At 41.4% G+C, this 24,964-nt stretch overlaps 1 protein-coding gene across 1 annotated transcript in view; it reads right to left on the bottom strand.

The window, feature by feature from the left end:
- Window positions 1-24,964, bottom strand: part of LOC133541531 (transmembrane protein 235-like) — a 41,831-nt gene that overhangs the window by 5,555 nt on the left and 11,312 nt on the right. Inside the window, exon 3 of the mRNA XM_061884983.1 lies at window positions 11,293-11,430. Within this exon, the coding sequence (XP_061740967.1) occupies window positions 11,293-11,430 (138 nt within the window). The remainder of the gene's footprint in view (window positions 1-11,292; window positions 11,431-24,964) is intronic.

The raw sequence follows: 24,964 nt of genomic DNA, 5'->3' as shown, positions 1-24,964 counted from the left end.
TTACTCAAGTAAAAGTAAGGAGTAGTCACCCAAATATTTACTTGAGTAAAAGTAAAAAGTATGTTGTGAAAAAACTACTCAAGTACTGAGTAACTGATGAGTAACCTGCTTGTTTAATGATGACGGCAACAAGTAATGCACAAAAACATAAAAATAGCAATGAACAAATTCAGAGCCAGGAATATCTCTTAAGAAACTAAAACAATAATATACTTTAAATAATATATGTTTGGTTCTACACTGTATTAAAAAAAAAATTGAAAATGAATTTTACCTTTGCAAGCTCATTATACTATTGGCTAAGTTTTATATTCATAAATGTAAGTTTCTCAATACCCGACCTGTTGTTTGTGCCTTTGAATAAAGATTTAGAACTCTACATTAAAACACTCTACCTCTAACAACCAAAAAGTTGTGAAAACGATGATGCTGTGTTCCAAATTTAAGTTATTTACTGAGATTGAGTGAGCCTATGGCTTTGCACTTTGTTTATTTTATATACCGTATTTTCCGCGCTATAAGCCGCCCCGTGTTATAAGCCGCACCTTCAATGAATGGCATATTTAAAAACTTTGTAAACCTATAAGCCGCACCGGGTCATAAGCCGCGCCCACGCTGCGCTAAAGGGAATGTCAAAAAAACAGTCCGATAGGTCAGTCAAACTTTAATAATACAAACTAGTGTGCGAATGTGCAATCACAACAATAGTAACACTCAAAATATTGCAGAGCAATAGCAACATCAATAACTCAACTTTGCTCGAACGTTAATGTCACAGCACACAAAATAAACATTTAAAGCTCACCTTCAGAAGTTATTCCTCATCCATAAATCCCTCGAATTTTTCTTCTTCGGTGTCTGAATTAAAAAATTGGGCGAATACGGCATCCAAAATGGCGGGCTCCGTCTTGTCGAAGTCATCATGCTGTTGCTGTCCGACAGTTCCATGAATCCTGCCTTCCTGGCCGGATCTTTTTTCAGCTATCTTGTTTTTACAATATGCGTGGAAAGTAGCCAGCTTTTTTTGAAAGTCTTTTGGCAGTTGCTGTGAAATAGTAGTCCGTGTGCGGATGGAGAGATTGCGTCTTTTCATGAACCGGAAACACCAAGAAGCTCCACCTTTAAAATCATCCAAGTGAAGTTCGCTTGCTGGCGCTGTTGCCTTCATTGGAATAGTGATGGTACTGACACTTCTGCTTGCTGCTCGAGTTTGTCCTCCAACTGTTGCCATCTTGCTTTGTTCCCTCAAACTCTGTGTTGTCTTCTTTACTTGGCGCAGGTCATCTTGTTGCTTCCTCCACCTAAGCACCATTGATTCATTTATGTTCAATTCTCTCGCTGCTGCTCTATTTCCGTGTTCTTCTGCGTGACTTATTTCCTTGAGTTTGAATTCGGATTAGCCGCGCGCTTCTTCTTCTACGGGGGCGGGTGCTTACCTTGGCGGTTGCGTACCGTAGAAGAAGAAGCGCTTCCTCTTTCCAGGTGGGCGGGTGCTTACCGTAGAAGAAGAAGCACTTCCTCTTTCCAGGTGGGCGGGCGCTTACCTTGGCGGTTGCTTACCGTAGAAGAAGAAGCGCTTCCTCTTCTACGGGGAAAAAAGATGGCGGCTGTTTACCGTAGTTGCGAAACTTAAACTCTATGAAAATAAATATTTATATTAATACATATATAAGGCGCACCGGGTTATAAGCCGCACTGTCATCTTTTGAGAAAATTTTTGGTTTTTAAGTGCGGCTTATAGCGCGGAAAATACGGTATATGCATTGGGGCCAAAAAGTATTTAGTCAGCCAGCGATTGTGCAAGTTCTCCCACTTAAAAGGATGACAGAGGTCTGTAATTTTCATCATAGGTACACTTCAACTGTGAGAGACGGAATGTGAAAAAAAAATCCAGGAATTCACATTGTAGGAATTTTAGATAATTTATTTATAAATTATGGTGGAAAATAAGTATTTGGTCAACCATTCAAAGCTCTCACTGATGGAAGGAGGTTTTGGCTCCAAATCTCACGATACATGGCCCCATTCATTCTTTCCTTAACACGGATCAATCGTCCTGTCCCCTTAGCAGAAAAACAGCCCCAAAGCATGATGTTTCCACCCCCATGCCTCACAGTAGGTGTGGTGTTCTTGGGATGCAACTCAGTATTCTTCTTCCTCCAAACACGACGAGTTAAGTTTATACCAAAAAGTTCTATTTTGGTTTCATCTGACCACATGACATTCTCCCAATCCTCTGATGTATCATCCATGTATCCATTTTGGTATAAACTCAACTCGTCGTGTTTGGAGGAAGAAGAATACTGAGTTGCATCCCAAGAACACCATACCTACTGTGAAGCATGGGGGTGGAAACATCATGCTTTGGGGCTGTTTTTCTGCTAAGGGGACAGGACGATTGATCCGTGTTAAGGAAAGAATGAATGGGGCCATGTATCATGAGATTTTGAGCCAAAACCTCCTTCCATCAGTGAGAGCTTTGAATTCTTGACCAAATAGTTATTTTCCACCATAATTTAGGAATAAATTCTTTAAAACAAAATGTTTTACATTCCGTCTCTCACAGTTGAAGTGTACCTATGATGAAAATTACAGACCTCTGTCATCATTTTAAGTGGGAGAACTTGCACAATCGGTGGCTGACTAAATACTTTTTTGCCCCAATGTATATATATTTTTGCATTCTATTTTAGTAACTTTGAATTTACAACCCCCTGGCGCTGTTTTGTACGGTTTCATACTGTTTTTGTACTTACTTTGATTATTATTTTCAACTGTTTGTAAATGTTGAAATTTATCAATAAAGGTTTATAAAAAAAAAAAAAATGTGTGCAGTTAATCATGTGACCGCCTGCCTCTGTTTGATTGGTGAAACGGAGTCAAACGTCACCAGTGACTGCATTTGATTGGTGAAACGTAGGCATGTGCTAGATCAGGGGTAGGGAACCTATGGCTCGCGAGCCAGATGTGGCTCTTTTGATGACTGCATCTGGTTCTCGGAAAAATCTGAGCTGACATTGCTTAACACGAAAAGTAATGAATAAATCCACTTGTAATCACAGTGTTCAAAACTTGCAAACTTCCTGTTGATTTTTGCTGAAGGGTGTCAGTGTATGAAATCTAGGTCTAAGTGAGACCTACATGGAGGTTTTTGTTTCATGTTGCTACGACATTCCTATTGGAAGTTACAGGCAGTTTTGTCTGTGTTTTCTTCCTAGGGGGCGCTAGAGCGCAATTTTTAGTTTTGAGGTTAGTTTTTTTTTTAATTAAATCGCAATGTTTGCCAGTCCTGATGTTTGTGTCAAATTTGGTGAGTTGTGAAGCATATTAAGGGGGTCAAATTACAGATCAAAACTGCGGAATAATAATAAAGAAAGAAAGAAAGAATACAACGCTAGAAATTCAATAGGGTCCTCTGTCCCAAAAGGGACATTCGGTCCCTAATAATACTTGGTTAATATTTAAGTCACAAGATGCAAATTTAATATTGTTGGCAGTTTTGAGATGCTTTTTTTAGAGAGCTTTATGGGCAGAAAAGTGTACTCCCATTAGCTGGATTGTTAGCCACCTCATACTAACCATATTTTACGACTTAGAATGCATAAAAAAAAAGAGTAATATTTGTTGTTGTCTCACATGGGGATTTTAAATGATAGGCACAAATCCAAAAGGTGGACAGGTGGTTCAAAATAATTTTCAAAATATAAAACATTCTCATGCATTTTAATCCATCCATCCATTTTCTACCAAACATGTTCAATAAGTTGCGTTAATGGTAAGAAGTTATTTATTTATTATTGGTTAGTGTGGGGCTTGCCCTCCTGGGGGTTCTTCTGACCACCAAGCACCGACATGAGAGCCTGTTTCAGGGTTACAATATTGTTTTATTTTTCATTAAGTCTCTCAGTTGCTTTCCAGCAATTGTCTTTTTCTCTTTCGTTCTCGGTTGCGCTCTGAATCTAGCTCCAACCCCGTCTCTCCTCCTGGCTGCTGCTTATAACAAGGCCCAGGTGGGCCATCTACGCACCTGCCGCTGATTTCGAGGCTAGTCCTGGCACACCCCGCTTTGCTGCAGGCCTGAAGGCCACCCCCCCCCCCCCCACTTTACAGTTAGCTTCAGAATAACAATGTTATTACAAAGAATAAGATACCTATTATACTCTAGAAATGTTGGTCTTACTTAAAAATGCACGCGTTTAGTTGTGTTCAGTGCTAAAAAAATATATGGCTCTTAAGGAAATATCCATCCATTTTCTACCGCTTATTCCCTTTCGGGGTTGCGGGGGGGCGCTGGCGCCTATCTCAGCTACAATCGGGCGGAAGGCGGGGTACACCCTGGACAAGTCGCCACCTCATCGCAGGGCCAACACAGATAGACAGACAACATTCACACACTAGGGCCAATTTAGTGTTGCCAATCAACCTATCCCCAGGTGCATGTCTTTGGAAGTGGGAGGAAGCCGGAGTACCCGGAGGGAACCCACGCATTCACGGGGAGAACATGCAAACTCCACACAGGAAGATCCCGAGCCTGGATTTGAACCCAGGACTGCAGGAACTTCGTATTGTGAGGCAGACGCACTAACCCCTCTGCCACCGTGAAGCCTCTCACGGAAATACATTTTTAAATATTTGGCTTCTTGGCTCTCTCGGCCAAAAAGGTTCCGACCCCTGTGCTAGATCCTACTTTGAAGTTCTGTCTGACAAACCAAAACAAACAAAACAAACATTAACAGATCGATAAAAATCAGTAGCGAATAGCGAGCTGAATGTAGATAAATGGAGCGGAGTAGCGTTTCTTCTCTATAAATATACTCACGTAAAAGTAAAAGTATGTTGCATTAAAACTACTTTTAGAAGTACAATTTATCCCAAAATTGACTCAAGTAGATGTAACGGAGTAAATGTAGCGCATTACTACCCACCTCTGCCGAGCACCCACTGGCAGAAATGTGGGTGGGCACCTATGATGACAACTACACTTAGAAGACCTGCTTTCGGAGACCCTTGGACCCAACACCCAACATATGGATGCCACAGAGATCCATCCATCATCTTCCACTTATCCGAGGTCGGGTCGCGGGGGCAGCAGCCTAAGCAGGGAAGCCCAGACTTCCCTCTCCCCAGCCACTTCGTCTAGCTCTTCCCGGGGGATCCCGAGGCGTTCCCAGGCCAGCCGGGAGACATAGTCTTCCCAACGTGTCCTGGGTCTTCCCCGTGGCCTCCTACCAGCTGGACGTGCCCTAAACACATCCCTAGGGAGGCGTTCGGGTGGCATCCTGACCAGATGCCCGAACCACCTCATCTGGCTCCTCTCGATGTGGAGGAGCAGCGGCTTTAAGTTGAGCTCCTCCCGGATGGCAGAGCTTCTCACCCTATCTCTAAGGGAGAGCCAGGAAACTCATTTGGGCCGCTTGTACCCGTGATCTTATCCTTTCGGTCATGACCCAAAGCTCATGACCATAGGTGAGGATGGGAACGTAGATCAACCGGTAAATTGAGAGCTTTGCCTTCCGGCTCAGCTCCTTCTTCACCACAACGGATCGATACAACGTCCGCATTACTGAAGACGCCGCACCGATCCGCCTGTCGATCTCACGATCCACTCTTCCCTCACTCGTGAACAAGACTCCTAGGTACTTGAACTCCTCCACTTGGGGCAGGGTCTCCTCCCCAACCCACAGAGATACCATTTGTAAAACCATACGAAGAGAAAACAGTGGAACGCATCACCTCTTCTCCATTCTATCAGGAGGTTTTCTTTTTTTTTTTTGACGTGGACAGGAAAGTGGTAGCGGTGTGTGAAATGAGGTGCCGCTGCTCCGCTATGTGACATATTGGAGGCTGTCAGACGTCAGACAGGCAAAGTGACAGATTTGTGAATATGTGTCTGCAGTGGTGGCCTCTGGTTCCAAACAATCATTCCTTCCTGACTTACTTTATGGACATTGCATTTACTTCGCCCGCCTTCTGCATACGTGACAAAATGGCAGCGTGCTGATGCAAACATGTTAGAAGATCCATTTAGCAGCATGTTACTTCTTATCTAAGATCAGTCTAGCTTGGCACATCAATGCGATTTATGCTTTTTTTTTTTCTTTTCCAGCTACCCAGGCAAAATCATATTGTTGATGTAGCCTATATCGGCTGTACAAATTTACTTGACAAAAGTAAACTTTTTTTTTTTTCTACCGCTTGTCCCTTTCGGAGGTGGCGGGGGCTACTGGAGCCTCTCTCAGATCGTGTTGCCTTATTAGTATTTGACGTTGTTAAATGGATCTATATTATTTGGTGCGGTCGGGCCCGAGCAGGAGGGGATGGAAAGAGAAAAAGGAAGACCAAAGGGGAAATTGCGGGGACAAGACAGAGAGACAACAACGGCAAACAAAACAATAACAACATCAGCAAATAGGATATGTACAAATATGACGGTAAAGTGATAGCAAAAAAGCAGTTAGTGGACTAAATAATACAGAAATGACAATGAACATTATTACACTACAAATGGAGCGATATAAATACCAATAGAAATGGCACTATTGATAATGATAAATAATAACACTAAATACCTCTATTAACAACAAAGCAAGTGTTTCAAATGCAACAATACATATATGTAATTATAACTTGAAATGCAAAAGAAAGCAGATAAATGGAGATTGACGGAGACAAATATCTACATATATCCATATTTATAAGTTATTTATTTTCTTGAGTCATATTTAAAATAGCTAGTGTTACATCTTGTACTCTTTATCTCATGACCAATGGAACACTGTAGACTACTTTGAGCTTGGAATGCAGGAGTAGTAATACTCCTTCTTCCCATCTCTTTCTGTCTCCAGCTGAGGAAAACAATATTTATGTTTATTTGCACTGAAGGGTGGGGGCTATGGGCATATTGAAAAAGACAAGACTTCTGTAGTGCTGTTTTTAGGTTGGTCTCTCCAAAGCTTTGGAATAAATTGCAAAATACCTATTCTGTTCTGGGTTATCATTTAAAATACGCTTATTTGTCGTCAAAAGAACTTGGGATTGACCCGCAACTTAAATTCCCTTCGAGGAACATCTGGTCCAAACGCAACAAGGGGAAGAAAGATAAGCCAACTATATTAACCTTTTAGATTGTTATAGTAACAATAGGTTAAGCTTTGTCAGTGTGCCATGTGTTAACCAGTTTCACCCAATGGGAACAACGTTATTATATGTTTGATGAAACGTGATATCAATCATTCAATCAAAGTTTACTTTTATAGCCCTAAATCACAAGTGTCTGTATGTATGAGTGTATGTATATGTACATATATGTTTGTACAGTGAATGTATATGTACAGTATGTATGTATGTTTGTACAGTGAATGTATATGTACAGTATGTATGTATGTATGTATGTTTGTACAGTGAATGTGCACATGGATGTAGGAACTTTGAGTGTGTAGGTATGCACTTGTAGAGGGGGTCGTGGCCTGCGGGCCTGCAGTGGAACGGGGTGTGCCAGGACCGTCCTGGGAAGACAGTGACAGGTGCGTAGATGGCCCAGGTGGGCCTTGTCATCTAATCACCTGTCGCCCTTAATTAGCAGCAGCCAGAAGCTGAGAAGTAGGGGGAGCTGGAGTGAGAGGGAGTCTGACACAAAAGACAATTGCTGGAAAGCAACCCTTTAATTATTGCAAAATAAACGGGCTTTCATGTCAATGTTTGGTGGTCAAAAGAACCCCCTGGAATGCAACCTCCACAGTACTGTATTTGTGTATGTATATGGGAGCGTAGGTACCTATGTGTGCGCATATGTATGTGTGTATACCAGTAGAGGGGATACAGCTATTCTATATATTTAAGAGGAGACATATTATTGAAGACTACAGTCGTGGTCAAAAGTTTACATACACTTGTAAAGAACATAATGTCATGGCTGTGTAGAGTTTCCAATCATTTCTACAACTCTTATTTTTTTTGTGAGAGTGATTGGAGCACATAATTGTTGGTCACAAAAAACATTCATAAAGTTTGGTTCTTTTATGAATTTATTATGGGTCTACTGAAAATGTGAGCAAATCTGCTGGGTCAAAAGTATACATACAGCAATGTTAATATTTGCTTACATGTCTCACAGAACTTTCCTCCAGTAGGTATTATCTTTCTGCGATGAGGTGGCGACTTGTCCAGGGTGTACCCCGCCTTGCGCCAGATTGTAAATGAGTTAGGCACCAGCGCCCCCCCGCGACCCCAAAGGGAATAAGCGGTAGAAAATGGATGGATGGTATTATCTTTGTCCATGTGATGTCGGAAGAAACAGAAAATGAGCTGTTTGGCCACAATACCCAGCAATATGTTTGGAGGAGAAAAGGTGAGGCCTTTAATCCCGGGAACACCAGGCCTATTGTCAAGCATGGTGGTGGGAGTATTATATTCTGGGCCTGTCTTGCCAATGGAAGTGGTGCTTTACAGAGAGTAAATGGGACGATGAAAAAGGAGGATTACCTCCAAATTCTTCAGGACAACCTAAAATCATCAACACCGGAGTTTGGGTCTTGGGTGCAGTTGGGTGTTCCAGCAGGACAATTATCCCAAACACACATCAAAAGAGGTAAAGGAATGGCTAAATCAGGCAAGAATTAAGGTTTTAGAATGGCCATCCCAAAGTCTTGACTTAAACATGTGGACAATGCTGAAGAAACAAGTCCATGTCAGTAAACCGACATTTAGCTGAACTGTACCAATTTTGTCATGAGGAGTGGTCAAAAATTCAACCAGAAGCTTGTGGATGGCTAACAAAAGCACTTAATTGCAGTGAAACTTGTCAAGAAACATCCATCCATTTTCTACTGCTTGTCCCTTTTGGGTTACGGGGGGTGCTGGAGCCTATCTCAGCTGCATTTGGGCGGAAAACGGGGTACACCCTGGGCACAGGGGATAGTGCATGTTCCTCACAATATGAAGGTCCTGAGTAGTCCCGGGTTCAATCCCGGGTTCTGGATCTTTCTGTGTGGAATTCGCATGTTCTCCCCGTGAATGTGTGGGTTCCCTCCGGGTAATTAGGCTTCCTCCCGCCGCTAAAAACATGCCAAGGGACATGTAACCAAATATTAACATTGCTGTTAATATTGCATAGCTCGGTTGGTAGAGTGGCTGTGTCAGCAACTTGAGGGTTGCAGGTTCGATTCCCGCTTCCGCTATCCTAGTCACTGCCGTTGTGTCCTTGGGCAAGACACTTTACCCACCTGTTCCCAGTGCCCACCCACACTGGTTTAAATGTAACTTAGATATTGGGTTTCACTATGTAAAGCGCTTTGAGTCACTAGAGAAAAGCGCTATATAAATATAATTCACTTCACTTCACTTCACTGTAAGTCACATTTTCAGTAGACCCATAATAAATTCATAAAAGAACCAAACTTCATGAATGTTTTTTGTGACCAACAAGTATGTGCTCCAATCTCTCTTATCACAAAAAAATAAGAGTTGTAGAAATGATTGGAAACTCAAGACAGCCATGACATTATGTTCTTTACAAGTGTATGGAAACGTTTGACCACGACTGTATGTGGTGACTTGTCCAGGGTGTACTCTGCCTTCCGCAACAAGTGTAGCTTGAATTGGCTCGAACCCCCCCCCCCGCAAGCCCAAAACAGACAAGCGGTAGAAATTGGCTGGATGGATGGATGGACTTTTTAATTGCTTGTATACTAGTGGTGTAACAATAATCAGATTTGTCAAATACAGAGGTGTGCCCACATGTAACTTGGCATCTTTTCAGACACCCACAGCGCTTTACATCCATCCGTCCATTTTCTACCCCTTGTCCCGTTCGGGGTCGCTGGAACCTATCTCAGCTGCATTTGGGCGGGAGGTGGGTTGCGAGGCAGAGGCACTAACCCCTCTCCCGTCGTGCTGCCCAGTGCTTTACAAAGAAACCTATTGTTCTTCTACACACACTGGGGCTGGTAGACTACACCTGTAGCCACCGCTGCCCTGGATTTTAATGTTCCTGAGGTAACCATAAGGACTGTTATCAGTAAAAAAATAAATAAACGTTCAGTCCATTGTACAGCACCACATGTAATCTCTTCACTTTGTGCATTAGCACAGCATTGGCAAAAGTGAAAAGGAGGCACTTGCGGGCTTGTTTTCGCAGGTTTATCTGCTCTTAACCTTCGTCTTGTGTTAGGGTCGGCACCGACCCGTTTTAGTTTTTAAATGCATAAAAACACCACATACATTTATTTTTTTGCATCAAAGCTTTTTGACTTTGTCAGGAACCTCTTTGTCAACAAAATAAAACATTTTAATTTTTTTCAGTAAAATATAAAATGCTCTGGTAGAAATTATGCCCTTGGTGTTGTTAGGGTCGGTTTCGACCCGGTTACTTTGTCAGGAACCTCTTTGTCAACAAAATAAAACATTTTCATTTTTTTCACTAAATTATAAAATGCTCTGGTAGAAATTATGCCCTTGGTGTTGTTAGGGTCGGTTTCGACCCGGTTATAAAAATAAGATGATAAAGCCAAAACTGAACACACTGACAGCCAGCTCCTCTCCCAATCATGTGAGCTTTAGTGGATTCTCATTTTACCTTGTTATCCTGTACAAAAAGAAACAAAAGACGGACACTAAAAGTGTCACTTTTTGCCACTCTGATTTTGTTTTTTTATTAGTTTTGGAACTAGTAATCTATTTCTCTTGCTTTCATTTGCTTGATTGGTTGTTTGTTTGATGTTGGATTTCTGTTGCTGAAGAAAATATTTTTTAGCCTTTTTCTTGAAGTAAATATATATGGGTTGAAATTGACCCGTAACACCATAGATGTTACTATAGTTAAAATTCTTAAAATGAAAAAACAAACAAAACACATTTATTTAAGAGATGTGTTCTAATACCCCTTAGTAATAGTTAGGTAACACAACAACCTGTTTTTATTTATATGATTCTCTTGAGATTCGTTTTACCATTTTTAAAAATTTAAATTGAGGGGTATACTGACAAAATAAGGCCCAATGGCCCAAACCAAAAATATTAAAACCAATATTTTCAAGGATAAGGAAGCCTAACAAGGTAACCAAGAGATGAGAAACAAATTGGATGATAGGTAATTGTTTTTAGTGTACTTTACAGCTGATTTAAAACATGGGCCAAAACCGACCCGTTAACATAAGAGATGGTAACAGAAAGCTAACACAAGAGGAAGGTTAAGGGGATTTTATTAAAGTGCCTGTTACGCACACACACACACACACACACACACACACACACACACACACACACACATATATATTATTGTGTGTGCGTACGTACTGCAGACAAGAACGTAGACTGCAGTTCCGGTCAGCAGCTTGGGGCTGTGGGCCAACGAACTGACAAGTCCGAAAATCCAACCGAAGACCAGCAGCACCAAGCCAAGCGGCAATAGGATGACCACCGCCCTGTGCAGCTCTGCAAACACACATAAATCACAACAACACTGTAGGATTCCTATTTGTCGCCCGGTAGTGGACAAAACACACATGGAAATTACCAAATTAAAACACTGTAATAAACATGCCCAAAATGTGACTATAACTGTAATAATGGCTATTTGTTTGGGGTTTTATGGACACAGAACACAACGAGTAGACAGACCACAATATTGTGGAGCTGTGACAAACTCTTGAATTATGAGCTCAGGTCATGGCCAAAGATATAATTGTCTATTTATTGGACATGGATATATATATATATATATATATATATATATATATATACACACACATGTAGTCAATGTTGCACGTATGTGCACACACACGACATTCTTCAGTTCTTTGGTGTGTCGTCAGGGCCAGCAAGACCTTCTCTGCTGGCCTAACATAACCAGAAACCATGATCATAATTAAAGATAAAAAATGTTGATTTACTTTTCCTAAATATCTAAAAGTGATATTCTCTTCATGTCATATTATGCTCCTTCCAGGACTATTTTTTTTAGTTTGAGTTTGTATCCAATCAGAATTCAGCAAACTTATGTTGCCATGCTGTACTAAATCAGCCGGAGGCCTTCAGAATCTACAATGCGGGCGTCCGTGCACTGTAAGTGAATGGAGACATACAGTTGATAGACAATTGCGAAAGCCAATCAGATCACAAATTGTTGCCCACGTAGCCTGATGTTAAAGACCTACTGAAATGAGATTTTCTTATTTAAAACAGGGATAGCAGGTCCATTCTATGTGTCATACTTGATCATTTCGCAATATTGCCATATTTTTGCTGAAAGGATTTAGTAGAGAACATCGATGATAAAGTTCGCAACTTTTGGTCGCTAATTAGATTAGATTAGATAGTACTTTATTTATTCCGTCAGGAGAGTTCCTGCAGGAAAATTACAATTTTCAGCACAATCCCATTCAAGATCAGACAAACATTAAAGGGAGACAGAACAGGATCGCTGACGGGTCTGCCGGCTTCCAGCGCCCCTTACAAAAAAAAAAGATGAGATACAGGTAAACAAGGGGGGGAGAAAAAAAAAAGAAGATTAAAATAAAAAATAAAAAATCGGTCTTAGCCTGGGCCCTGGAGAGGGGGTGCAGACTGAGGCCAAGGGAAAAAAACAACAACTCATAGCCATAGTACACATCCCTCTTACATGTGTGTAAGAGGGAAACATCAAACATCAAAGAACACAGAGGACATTAAAGACATTAAAGCAGCAGATACAACCAGACACTTCTACATACAGCTATGAAAAAAAGTAAAAGAAACATATCCACTGTGGTGGCCTCTGCGCTGTTCCACGCCATCGTCCGCTGGGGTGGAGGGAGGATGGCCAGAGACAGGAGCAGACCCAACAAAGCAACCAAGACAGCCGACTCCACTCTCGGCCAGTGTCCAGTCCGCATGGATGAGTGATGATACGTCCAAGGAGACTGAGGTGTCCGACACCTAATAAAAAAGCCTTGCCTTTACCGGAAGTAGCGGACGATGTGCGCGTGACGTCACGGGTTGTAGGGCTCCTCACATCCTCACATTGTTTATAATCATAGCCTCCAGCAGCAAAAGCTATTCGGACCAAGAAAGCGACAATTTCCACATTAATTTGAGCAAGGATGAAAGATTTGTGGATGAGGAAAGTTAGAGTGAAGCACAAAAAAAAAAAAAAAAAAAAGGCGACTGCTCCAGGCGGCGGCAGTGGGACCGTTTCAGATGTAATTAGACATATTTGCTAGAATATTTCTGGAAGATCCCTTATCTAAGCAGATAAGGGATTCTACAGAAATATTTTAGCAAATATGTCTAATTACATACCTGCAAAGTCGGATGCCGTACACCCAGTGCTCAGAGAAGCCAAGCTCACAGCCCTTTTTTGAGCTGCAGGAGGAAGTCCCATAATCCACTGATGTCTCCGGTAAGACTTAATATCACAATTTTCCCATCCAAAAACATGCTGGTTTGATGTAGAGAAACATGTTCGCTTGACCGCTCTGTGTTAAAGCTTCACAACAAACAAAGAAACACAGACTGTGTCTCGGTGCTAAAGACAGCTGCAATACACCACTTTCCACCAACAGCATTGTTCTTTATATAGTCTCCATTATTAATTGAACAAATTGCAAAAGATTCAGCAACACAGATGTCCAAATTACTGTGTAATTACGCGATGAAAAGAGACGACTTTTAGCCGTAAGTGGTGCTGGGCTAATATGTCCCCAATAACGTCACAAACACGCATCATCATTCCGCGACGTTTTCAACAGGAAACTGCGGGAAATATAAAATTGCAATTTAGTAAACTAAAAGGGGCGTATTGGCATGTGTTGCAATGTTAATATTTCATCATTGATATATAAACTATCAGACTGCGTGGTCGCTAGTAGTGGGTTTCAGTAGGCCTTTAAGATTTACCATGGTCATCAAAAATGGTAATGAACAAACAGATTTAGTCTTTTCTTGACATGTTCAGCTAAAGACCATTATTAACCCATCAAACACTGCAATATGTTAGCATGGCCATTTTCAAAGGACATCTAAAGAGAAACTGCACCTTGTCAGATAATGCCGGCCAACCCTCCGAGACGAGGGCTACTACTGGCTTATACGGCGTTGAACAGTGAGTTGAAATATTTAATTTTTTCACTTTTAATGTGTTTTTTTTGCTATTTTGATTTTGACAGTACCACATAAGATATGTTGTAATTGCTGATGAGTTTTAATTTAATGCGCCAATAAATAACCCGTTTTGTACACTGTTGAGGTGATTCAAAGTACAGTATGGCGTAAATTAGAGATCTCCGATAATATCGGATTGCCAATATTATCGGGCGATAAATGCTCTAAAATGTAATATCGGAAATTATCGGTATCTGTTTCAAAAATCAAAATTAATGACTTTTTAAAACGCCGCTGTGTACACGGACGTAGGGAGAAGTACAGAGTGCCATCCATCCATCATCTTCCGCTTATCCGAGGTCGGGTCGCGGGGGCAGCAGCCTAAGCAGGGAAGCCCAGACTTCCCTATCTACAGCCACTTCGTCTAGCTCTTCCCGGGGGATCCCGAGGCGTTCCCAGGCCAGCCGGGAGACATAGTCTTCCCAACGTGTCCTGGGTCTTCCCCGTGGCCTCCTACCAGCTGGACGTGCCCTAAACACATCCCTAGGGAGGCGTTCGGGTGGCATCCTGACCAGATGCCCGAACCACCTCATCTGGCTCCTCTCGATGTGAAGGAGCAGCGGCTTTACTTTGAGTTCCTCCCGGATGGCAGAGCTTCTCACCCTATCTCTAAGGGAGAGCCAGGAAACTCATTTCGGCCGCTTGTACCCGTGATCTTATCCTTTCGGTCATGACCCAAAGCTCATGACCATAGGTGAGGATGGGAACGTAGATCGACCGGTAAATTGAGAGCTTTGCCTTCCGGCTCAGCTCCTTCTTCACCACAACGGATCGATACAACGTCCGCATTACTGAAGACGCCGCACAGAGTACAGTACAGAGTGCCAATACACCTTAAAAGGCACTGCCTTTGCGTGCCGGCCCAATCACATAATATCTACGGCTATTCACACACGCAAGTGAATGCAAGGCATACTTGGTCAACAGCCATACAGGTCACACTGCTTATTTCCATATAAACAACTTAAACACTGTTACAAATATGTGCCACACTGTGAACCCACACCAAACAAAACTGAAACATTTCGGGAGAACATCCGCATCGTAACACAATATAACAAATACCCAGGCCCCCTTGCAGCACTAACTCTTACGAGACACTAAAATATACAACCCCCGCCTCCCCCTTTATTTCGGAATCGGTAATTGGATTTTGATTTGATTTTTATTAAGAATCCCCATTAGTCGGTTGCCACAACAACCCACTAGTCTTTCTGGGGTCCACAACTCAACACAATTACAAGTAAAAGCATATAATTACAACAACACATCCATCCATCCATCCATTTTCTACAGCTTATTCCCTTTTTTGGGGTCGCGGGGGGCGCTGGCGCCTATCTCAGCTACAATCGGGCGGAAGGCGGGGTACACCCTGGACAAGTCGCCACCTCAACGCAGGGCCAACACAGGTAGACAGACAACATTCACACACTAGGGCCAATTTAGTGTTGCCAATCAACCTATCCCCAGGTGCATGTCTTTGGAAGTGGGAGGAAGCCGGAGTACCCGGAGGGAACCCACGCAGTCACGGGGAGAACATGCAAACTCCACACAGGAAGATCCCGAGCCTGGATTTGAACCCAGGACTGCAGGAACTTCGTATTGGGAGGCAGACGCACTAACCCCTCTGCCACCGTGAAGCCCTACAACACAATACAGACAAAAATAAAAAAAATAAAAGCATCAATAAGAAAACCGGCAAACAATTTACAGTCACAGAATAATAATTACCATATAAATATAACTAATTTAAAAGACTCAGATAAAATATGACTTTTGTTTTTAAAAAACTGTTTACTTTCAATGCCGGTAAGAATTAGAGGCAGGTTATTCTAGAGCGACACAGATCTATAAATAAAGATTTCCGCAAATCATTTTTCCTGGGACGAGGGAGTACAATATGCCTCTCACTGGACGCCCTGGTATTGTGATTAATAATACCAGGGCATCCAGTAATAATAATTAAGTTATTAAGAGTTGGACAATATTGTAATATCGGATATCGGCAAAAAAGCCATTATCTGACATCTCTAGCGAAAATATGTTTATGTATAGTATTTCTCCAGCAATGGTCATGTGATGACATCAATTAGGGTATTTTGAGAGGTAATTATTTAAGCCGGACATCCCTGAAGGCCTAGGTGGGAAACGCACGGCCCGCCACTCCATTTACATCAGGGGTCTCAAACTCAATTTACCTGGGAGCCTCTGGATGCAGAAACCGGGTGAGGCTGGGCCGCAAGAAAACATTTCTTAAAAAAATCTAACATGCACTTTTTAAATAATTCACCTTCTATGAATGGCTAGCATTGCTAGGGCGGGAAAGCCAACCCTCACGATTTTTCCGGGAGACTCCTGAATTTCAGTGCACCTCCCGACAATCTACCGGTGCAACCTATTTACCGAATTTGTCCCAATTTTCACCCGGCCGACATTATTAAGGGCTGCCGTGACTGCACTGCCTTTAACACGTCTTCTACACCAGTGGTTCTCAACCTTTTTTCAGTAATGTACCCCCTGTGAACATTTTTTTAATCCAAGTACCCCCTAATCAGAGCAAAGCATTTTTGTTTGGAAATAAAGAGATAAAGAAGTAAAATACAGCACTATGTCATCAGTTTTTGATTTATTAAATTGTATAACAGTGCAAAATATTGCTCATTTGTAGTGGTCTTTCTTGAACTATTTCGAAAAAAAGATATAAAAATAACTAGAAACTTGTTGAAAAATAAACAAGTGATTCAATTATAAATAAACATTTCTACACATAGAAGTAATCATCAACTTAAAGTGCCCTCTTTGGGGATTGTAATAGAGATCCATCTGGTTTCATGAAACATTTCTTCACAAAAAATAAATCTTTAACATCAATATTTATGGAACATGTCCACAAAAAAATCTAGCTGTCAACCGACGCAAGTAGGGAGGGTGGGGGCGTTGGTGGTAGCGGGGGGGGTGTGTATATTGTAGCCCGGAAGAGTTAGGGCTGCATGGGATTCTGGGTATTCGTTCTGTTGTGTTTATGTTGTATTACGGTGCGGATGTTCTCCTGAAGTGTGTTTGTCATTCTTGTTTGGTATGGGTTCACAGTCTGGCAAATATTTGTAACATTGTTAAAGTTTTTTTTTTACGGCCACCCTCAGTGTGACCTGTGTAGCTGTTGATCAAATATGTCTTGCAACATCACACGTGGGTACTGCACAGCCAGATGCAACAAATAAATGGGCTTGCACGCTGTCTGTATAGGATGTAGAGGCCGCTAAAAGCAGCGCCATTATGGCACCCCATGAGTATTATTGATTGGGTAAAAATCGGCAGGGTTTTCTAGAGAATGGATGCCTTGAAATTAAGGGGACTCCCGGGAAAATTGGGAACGTTGGCAAGTATGACGCTGTCAAGCTCTGTTCATATTAAACTCGTGGGCCGCACCTACATTAAATTGTCATATCAAAGTGCGGGCTGCAAAAAAACGTCTCGCCGGCCACAATTGGCCCACGGGCCGCATGTTTGAGACCCCTGAGTTACATAGAAATTTATAAAATCTTGGTGCTATTGTCCGGTCATTTTCTTTGTTTTTGTTAGATGAAATATGCGAAAACTACACGGAATCGTATCTGGTGGAGGGGCCGGCACAGACGCAACACAATAACGTTTTAAATGTTGGTGCTGATTCGAATGAAGACGCAGAATTATTGTCCATCGGGACCAAGTGGAAAATGAGCAATCTCTCAGCATTTGAAAACCATGCAGTGTGTCGCCAATGTCTTCATTTGAAATAAAAAACAAACAAACCACAAAAAAAAAACACCACCAAAGCAAAGCAAGGAAAAGCAAACAGATTTGTCAGCTATGACAATTCTTTGGCGTGGATTTGCCATCATTGGTCACGCTCATCACTGTCATCAGGATTGCCGTACGTTTCCAAGCACTAAATTAGTCTGCATGATTTCTCGTATAATTTGATTTCTTCTATTTTTACACAAACAGTTTCTGCTAGGGGTGTGGGAAAATAATATATTCGAATTTGAATCACGATTATTACGTTGTGCGATTCAGAATCGATTCTCATTTTGTAAAAAATTTACTTTTTTTTTTTTTTTTAATCAATCCAACAAAACAATACACAGCAATACCATAACAATGCGATCCAATTCCAAAACCAAACCTGACCCAGCAACACGCAGAACTGCAATAAACACAGCAATTGAGGAGACACAAACATGACACAGAACAAACCAAAGGTATTGATACAAAAATGAATATCATCAACAACAGTATCAATATTAGTTATAATTTCAGCATACCAGTTTTTAAAAATCCCTCATTGATATTATTAGACATTTATAAAAATAATAAAAAAGAACAATAGTGTCACAGTGGCTTACACTTGCATCGCATCTCATAAGTTTGACCACACACTGTGTCCAATATTTTCACAAAGATAAAATAAGTCATATTTTTGGTTCGTTTAATAGTTAAAACAAATTTACATTATTGCAATCAGTTGATAAAACATTGTCCTTTACAATTAAAAAAGCTTATTAAGAAAAATCTACTACTCTGCTAGCATGTCAGCAGACTGGGGTAGATCCTGCTGAAATCCTATGTATTGAATGAACAGAGAATCGTTTTGAATCGAGAATCGCGTTGAATCGAAAAAAAAAAAAAATCGACTTAAAATCGAATCGCGACCCCAAAAATCGATATTGAATCGAATCGTGAGACACCCAAAGATTCGCAGCCCTAGTTTCCATGCTGTGTCTCTAATGTGACTGTTGGCCACTAGGCGGCGATTGTGGACTTGCTTGTCTATGTCGTAAGTAGAAAAAGCTATGTAATAGCTGTAAAACTAAAAGTAAATATGCAGTAAATTATTTTCAATTTGCTGGTTCATATTCTAAATTGGCCCTAGTGTGTGAATGTGAGTGTGAATGTTGTCTGTCTATCTGTGTTGGCCCTGCGATGAGGTGGCGACTTGTCCAGGGTGTACCCCGCCTTCCGCCCGATTGTAGCTGAGATAGGCACCAGCGCCCCCCGCGACCCCAAAAGGGAATAAGCGGTAGAAAATGGATGGATGGATATTCTAATGTTTTCTGAATTGTTTAATAAACAGTACGAATAATGTTCTTGCTTGTGGATGATTTCAACAAATGAGATCAAAGCAAAAATGCTATTCTGATGTGGTCTACTACTATTTATTATTTTTATCTGATGATCATGATGATGGCGACTGATCTCTTCACTAGCTGATCAATGTAGTTGTCGTTCTCTGCAGGTGTTTTCTTGTTCTACTTTGTTGAACTGAGTTGGATATAATTTTACTTGGGACGGCGTGGCGCAGTGGGAGAGTGGCCGTGCGCAACCCGAAGGTCACTGGTTCAAATCCCACCTAGAACCAACCTCGTCATGTCTGTTGTGTCCTGAGCAAGACACTTCACCCTTGCTCCTGATGGGTGCTGGTTGGCGCCTTGCATGGCAGCTCCCTCCATCAGTGTGTGAATGTGTGTGTGAATGGGTAAATGTGGAAGTAGTGTCAAAGCGCTTTGAGTACCTTGAATGTAGAAAAGCGCTATACAAGTACAACCCATTTATTTATTTAACTGCTACACCAGACCTGGGCAAAGTAAGGCCCGGGGGCCACATGCGGCCTGTTGAGCTTTTAAATCCGGCCCGCCGGATATTCCCAAATATTTTTTTACATCTTTAAGATGGAAAGTGTAGCTGCCATTATGATGTGCAGTCATGTTTTCTAATGACCGTAAATCTTTAACTATACTAAGTATTTCAATGCTTGGAATCTGCGCTTAAGAATGATATACTAGTTACTATGTGTGGGGAGGCGCAGCCGACGGGCCGACGGCGGGGCACGCTGCAGCCCTGCCCAAGATGGCGGCGAGGAGGTGGAGAATGCGGATGAGCGGAGAGGCGGGGCGTGCCGGGAGCGACGCACAATCAAATTCAGGTGCGTAGATCACGCACCGGCACACAATTGACATTTCTCCTCTGGCTGTATAAAAGGGGAGAAGGAGGAGGGGTCATGGCAGAAGGAGTAGGAGAACCAGCAGCAGAACAAAGAAGTTGGGAAAAGCTATGCTGCGACAGAGATGGCAAGAATGTGTGGATATCCTGCGACACTCAAAGCAGATGCATTTCCAACGATAAAGTCAACGAAATCCCAAAGGTGACTTTTGTTGATGTTATTGACTTATGCGGAGTGTGCTAATCAGACATATTTGGTCACGGCATGACTGCAAGCTAATCGACGCTAACATGCTATTTAGGCTAGCTGTATGTACATATTGCATCATTATGCCTCATTTGTTGCTATATTTGCATCCAGCCTTTCCCTCCACCCACATTTAATGCCAAACAAACACATACAAATCGTTGGTTAGAAGGTGATCGCCGAATTCGTCCGCGCTTCCTCCAGTGCCGCTGTCTGTCGTGATATGACTCAACAGCTTCGGTTTCTACTTTAATTTTGTTGTCGGTACCTGCCTCCACACTCCAACCATCAGTTTAAATACATGCGTAATCTGTTGAATCGCTTGCGCCGCTGAAATCCGAGTCTGAATCCGAGCTACTATGCTATACCTTTCTGTACTATCCGCCATGTTTGTTTCTGGTGGCGTCACGCAGTGACGTCACAGGCAAATGGACGGGTGGCTATAGCGATGCTGTAAATCAGGCACTTTGAAGCCGTTTTTCGGGATATTGTGTGATGGGTAAAATTTTGGAAAAAAACTAGAAAAATAAAATAAGCCACTGGGAACTGATTTTTATTGGTTTTAACCCTTCAGAAATTGTGATAATGTTCCACTTTAAGGCCCACTTGTCTACTGATTAACACAATATAGACATATTTCCTTGCCCTTATGTGGGCCTACCAAGGATGTCGTAGTGGTTTGTGTTGTGGTTTGTGCAGCCCTTTGAGACACTAGTGATTTAGGGCTACATAAGTAAACTGATTGATTGATATAATTTCTACTCTGTATTATTTATATTGTGTATACAAGTGATTATCAAACTGGGGTACATGTACCACTAATGCGGGGGTCAGCAACCGGCGGCTCTAGAGCCACATGCAGCTCCATGGACCTTTTTTAGAGATGTGTGAAAATGGAAAAAGATGAAGAAAAATACATATTTCATGTTTCAATATATTTTCTGTAGTTGAACAAACATGACACAAACCTTCCTAATGGTTATAAATCCCACTGTTTGCTATACATGCTTCATTGATGAGAGTATTTGGACAGCCCCGTTTTGTCCTACTAATTTCAACGATCCTTGAACTCATCGTAGTTTCTTTACATGTACAACTTTCTCCGACGCTGCCACAGAAAGGCGTGTTTTATGCCACTCCTTTGTCTCAATTTGTCCATTACATGTTTTATGCTGTACGTGAATGCACAAATGTGAGCTTTATTGATTTTATTAATTCGAGTGCTTATCAGGCATATTTGATCAATCCATGACTGCAAGCTAATCGATGCTAGCATGCTATTTAGGCTAGCTGTATGTACATATTGCATCATTATGCCTCGTTTGTAGGTACAATATATTTTGATTGATTGAAACTTTTATTAGTAGATTGTACAATACAATACATACTCTGTACAATTGACCACTAAATGGTAACACCCGAAAAAGTTTTTCAACTTGTTTAAGTCGGGGTCCACGTAAATTAATTCATGGGAGCCCATTTAATTTCCTTTACTCATGTCCTCTGTGTACATACACAATATCTGTATGTACTATAGTTGTTTGTGTGTCACATTGTTCCAGACCACAGCAAACGTTACCCAGCCTGCAAACATTGTAATAAATCTATCAGAAGGCAGCCTGCCGTTTCCTTAAACTTGGAAACACACACATCTTTGGCCAGTCTGAGCCAATAATTTCCAGGAGTTATGGCATCCTGTGAGAAGCCTCCATTTTACTAATGTTTTCCAATGTTGCAAAAATGTGTACAATAAAAATTAAAATACAATATTCCTGTCGACGAAGATTTGCGTCAGCCTTTGATAGTAGGCTAATATAGACACTTATATTATAACACTTATACAAGGCTTTTAATTTTTTCCGGCTCCAGACAAGTTTTTGTTTTGTATTTTTGGTCCAATATGGCTCTTTCAAAATTTTGGCTTGCCGACCCCCCCCCCACTGATGGTATGCGGGCTCCATCTAGTGGTAAGGCATATAATTACTTGACTAAAGTACGGTGTTGTATTTTCCTATCTTCGAACACAGTGTTACTGTTCAAACTGTGTGTAATGTAACAGTGAATAAAAATATTAAAACATTAAATAAAACCTCTGCCTTGTTTTTAATTAATATTTAACCCTACTACGCTGCTGTATTTTAGTGTTTGTCATTATGGTGGTACTTGAAGAGTGACGGAGTTGGATATCAACATATATCCATATTCAAGAGTTATTTCTTTCTTTCTGTAGTCGTGTTTGAAAGCAGCTGAAGTGGTGGGCATGTGTACACCTTGGGCCTGGAATGTGACTATTAACCATAACACCCTTCTTATCTCAAATGTCCCAGGCTTAGGAGGGTGAGGATAGGGGGGCGAGTGGCGTAGTGTAAAAGGCAAGACTTCCGTAGTATTAGCAGATCAACTTGGGCAATGCGATTTAAAAGGTGTTGTGAAATAGATTGGTCTCTCAAAGCTTTGGAATAAAAGGTCAAAATAGCTATTCTGTCTGGGATTCGTTTAAAACCAGCTTATATGTCATCAAAAGAACCTAGGGGGTGACCAGTAGCTTAAATTTCCAATGAGAAGAGGAAGATCTGGTGGAAACGCAAAAAGAGCCAAGTGGTTTCCTAGGAAGTACTTGGTGAAAAAAGTTTCAGACCCACTGCTGTATACTAAAAAGTTGTATAATATATGTTTATAGATTCTATACAACTGCTGGGATGGGCTGGCGCCATGTCACGCATTTAAAGCATCTTCTTTGAGAACATCCTGACCCTTAGTAAACAGATATGTTTTCATTTCATCATAAGCTTTAAAAATATTGACTTATTTCAGCTTCTATATCTCTTAATTTGTATGCTTGTTGGCGCAAACAGCTCCCCACCCATCGACTTGTTCTTCTTTGCCTGTGAATAATGTAGCAAAGACTGCAGGCATCCCAGTCCTCCAAGGAGATTGGTGCACTGATAACTTACTACATGCCAGAGACAACTGCTTTATAATCGAGGTGCTTTCACCCAATGTTTCAGAAGCCAAAAGTATTTCCAATGGTGAGTGTTTTAATTTAGTGCATGGAAAGGTACTGGCTGATTGGCTGTAAAGTCAATCATTTTGTGTATGTGGTACAGGGATGGGGAATAAAACACTTGATTGTAAATGTTGATTAATGAGTGTCTGGAGTGCAGCACTTAGCTGCAGAAGCACTGTTGCTTCAGTCTCAACCGGTTTGATTGGTAGGTCGTGAGTTTAAACCCCGGCCGAGTCATACCAAAGACTATACAAAACGGGACCCATTGCCTCCCTGCTTGGTACTTAGCATCAAGGGTTGGAATTGGGGCTTAAAATCACCAAAATGATTCCTGAGCGCGGCCACTGCTGCTGCTCACTACTCCCCTCACCTCCCAGGGGGTGGAAAAAGGGGATGGGTTAAATGCAGAGTAATTTCACCCTACCTAGTGTATGTGTGCCTATCAGTGGTATTTTAAATTGTAGGTCAACATTATGAAAATCTTAGCTTTACAGTACAGTCAAAGTTCAACATAACACGGTCGTTGGGGTCGATGTAATACCGATTGTGTTATCTGGTACATCTACAATGGGGGAAAAAAGTATTTAGTCAGCCACCGATTGTGCAAGTTCTCCCACTTAAAATGATGACAGAGGTCTGTAATTTTTATCATAGGTACACTTCAACTGTGAGAGACAGAATGTGGAAAAATAATCCAGGAATTCACATTGTAGGAATTTTAAAGAATTTATTTGTAAATTATTGTGGAAAATAAGTATTTGGTCAAGCGTTCAAAGCTCTCACTGATGGAAGGAGGTTTTGGCTCAAAATCTCACGATACATGGCCCCATTCATTCTTTCCTTAACACGGATCAACGGTCCTGTCCCCTAAGCAGAAAAACAGCCCCAAAGCATGATGTTTCCACCCCCATGCTTCACAGTAGGTGTGGTGTTCTTGGGATGCAACTCAGTATTGTTCTTCCTCCAAAGACGACGAGTTGGGTTTGTACCAAAAAGTTCTATTTTGGTTTCATCTGACCACATGACATTCTCCCAATGCTCTGCTGTATCATACATGTATCCATTTTGGTATAAACTCAACTTGTCGGTCTGATAGCAGTTTTCTAAACAGGACTTTCAATCGAAGCAGGAGGTAATAAAGGAAGATCTCCATCGAGACAGAGGGACTTTTAAAACTGAAAAAAGATAAGGAAGACGTCTATAAACAAGTTATCAATGCTTTTGATCATAAGGGGCTGGCACGGACTTCAGTTATAAGTAAAGGTAAGACCATAATAACTTTTTTTTATTAAAAGGGAACATTATCACATTTTTGAAGGGTTAAAACCAATAAAAATCAGTTCCCAGTGGCTTATTTTATTTTTCAAAGTTTTTTTCAAAATTTTACCAATCATGGAATATCCCGAAAAAAGGCTTTAAAGTGCCCGATTTTTGCTATCTGTGAAGCCACCGTCCATTTTCCTGTGGCGTCATCCAGTGATGCCAATACAAACAAACATGGCGGATAGCACAGCAAGATATAGCGACATTAGCTCGGATTCAGACTCGGATTTCAGCGGCTTAAGCGATTCAACAGATTACGCATGTATTGAAAC

This window comes from Nerophis ophidion, linkage group LG23 (assembly GCF_033978795.1).
Source record: "Nerophis ophidion isolate RoL-2023_Sa linkage group LG23, RoL_Noph_v1.0, whole genome shotgun sequence".
NCBI classification, from domain to species: domain Eukaryota; kingdom Metazoa; phylum Chordata; class Actinopteri; order Syngnathiformes; family Syngnathidae; genus Nerophis; species Nerophis ophidion.
Note: the sequence above shows the minus strand (reverse complement) of the source record. Positions and strands in the feature narration are given on the sequence as shown.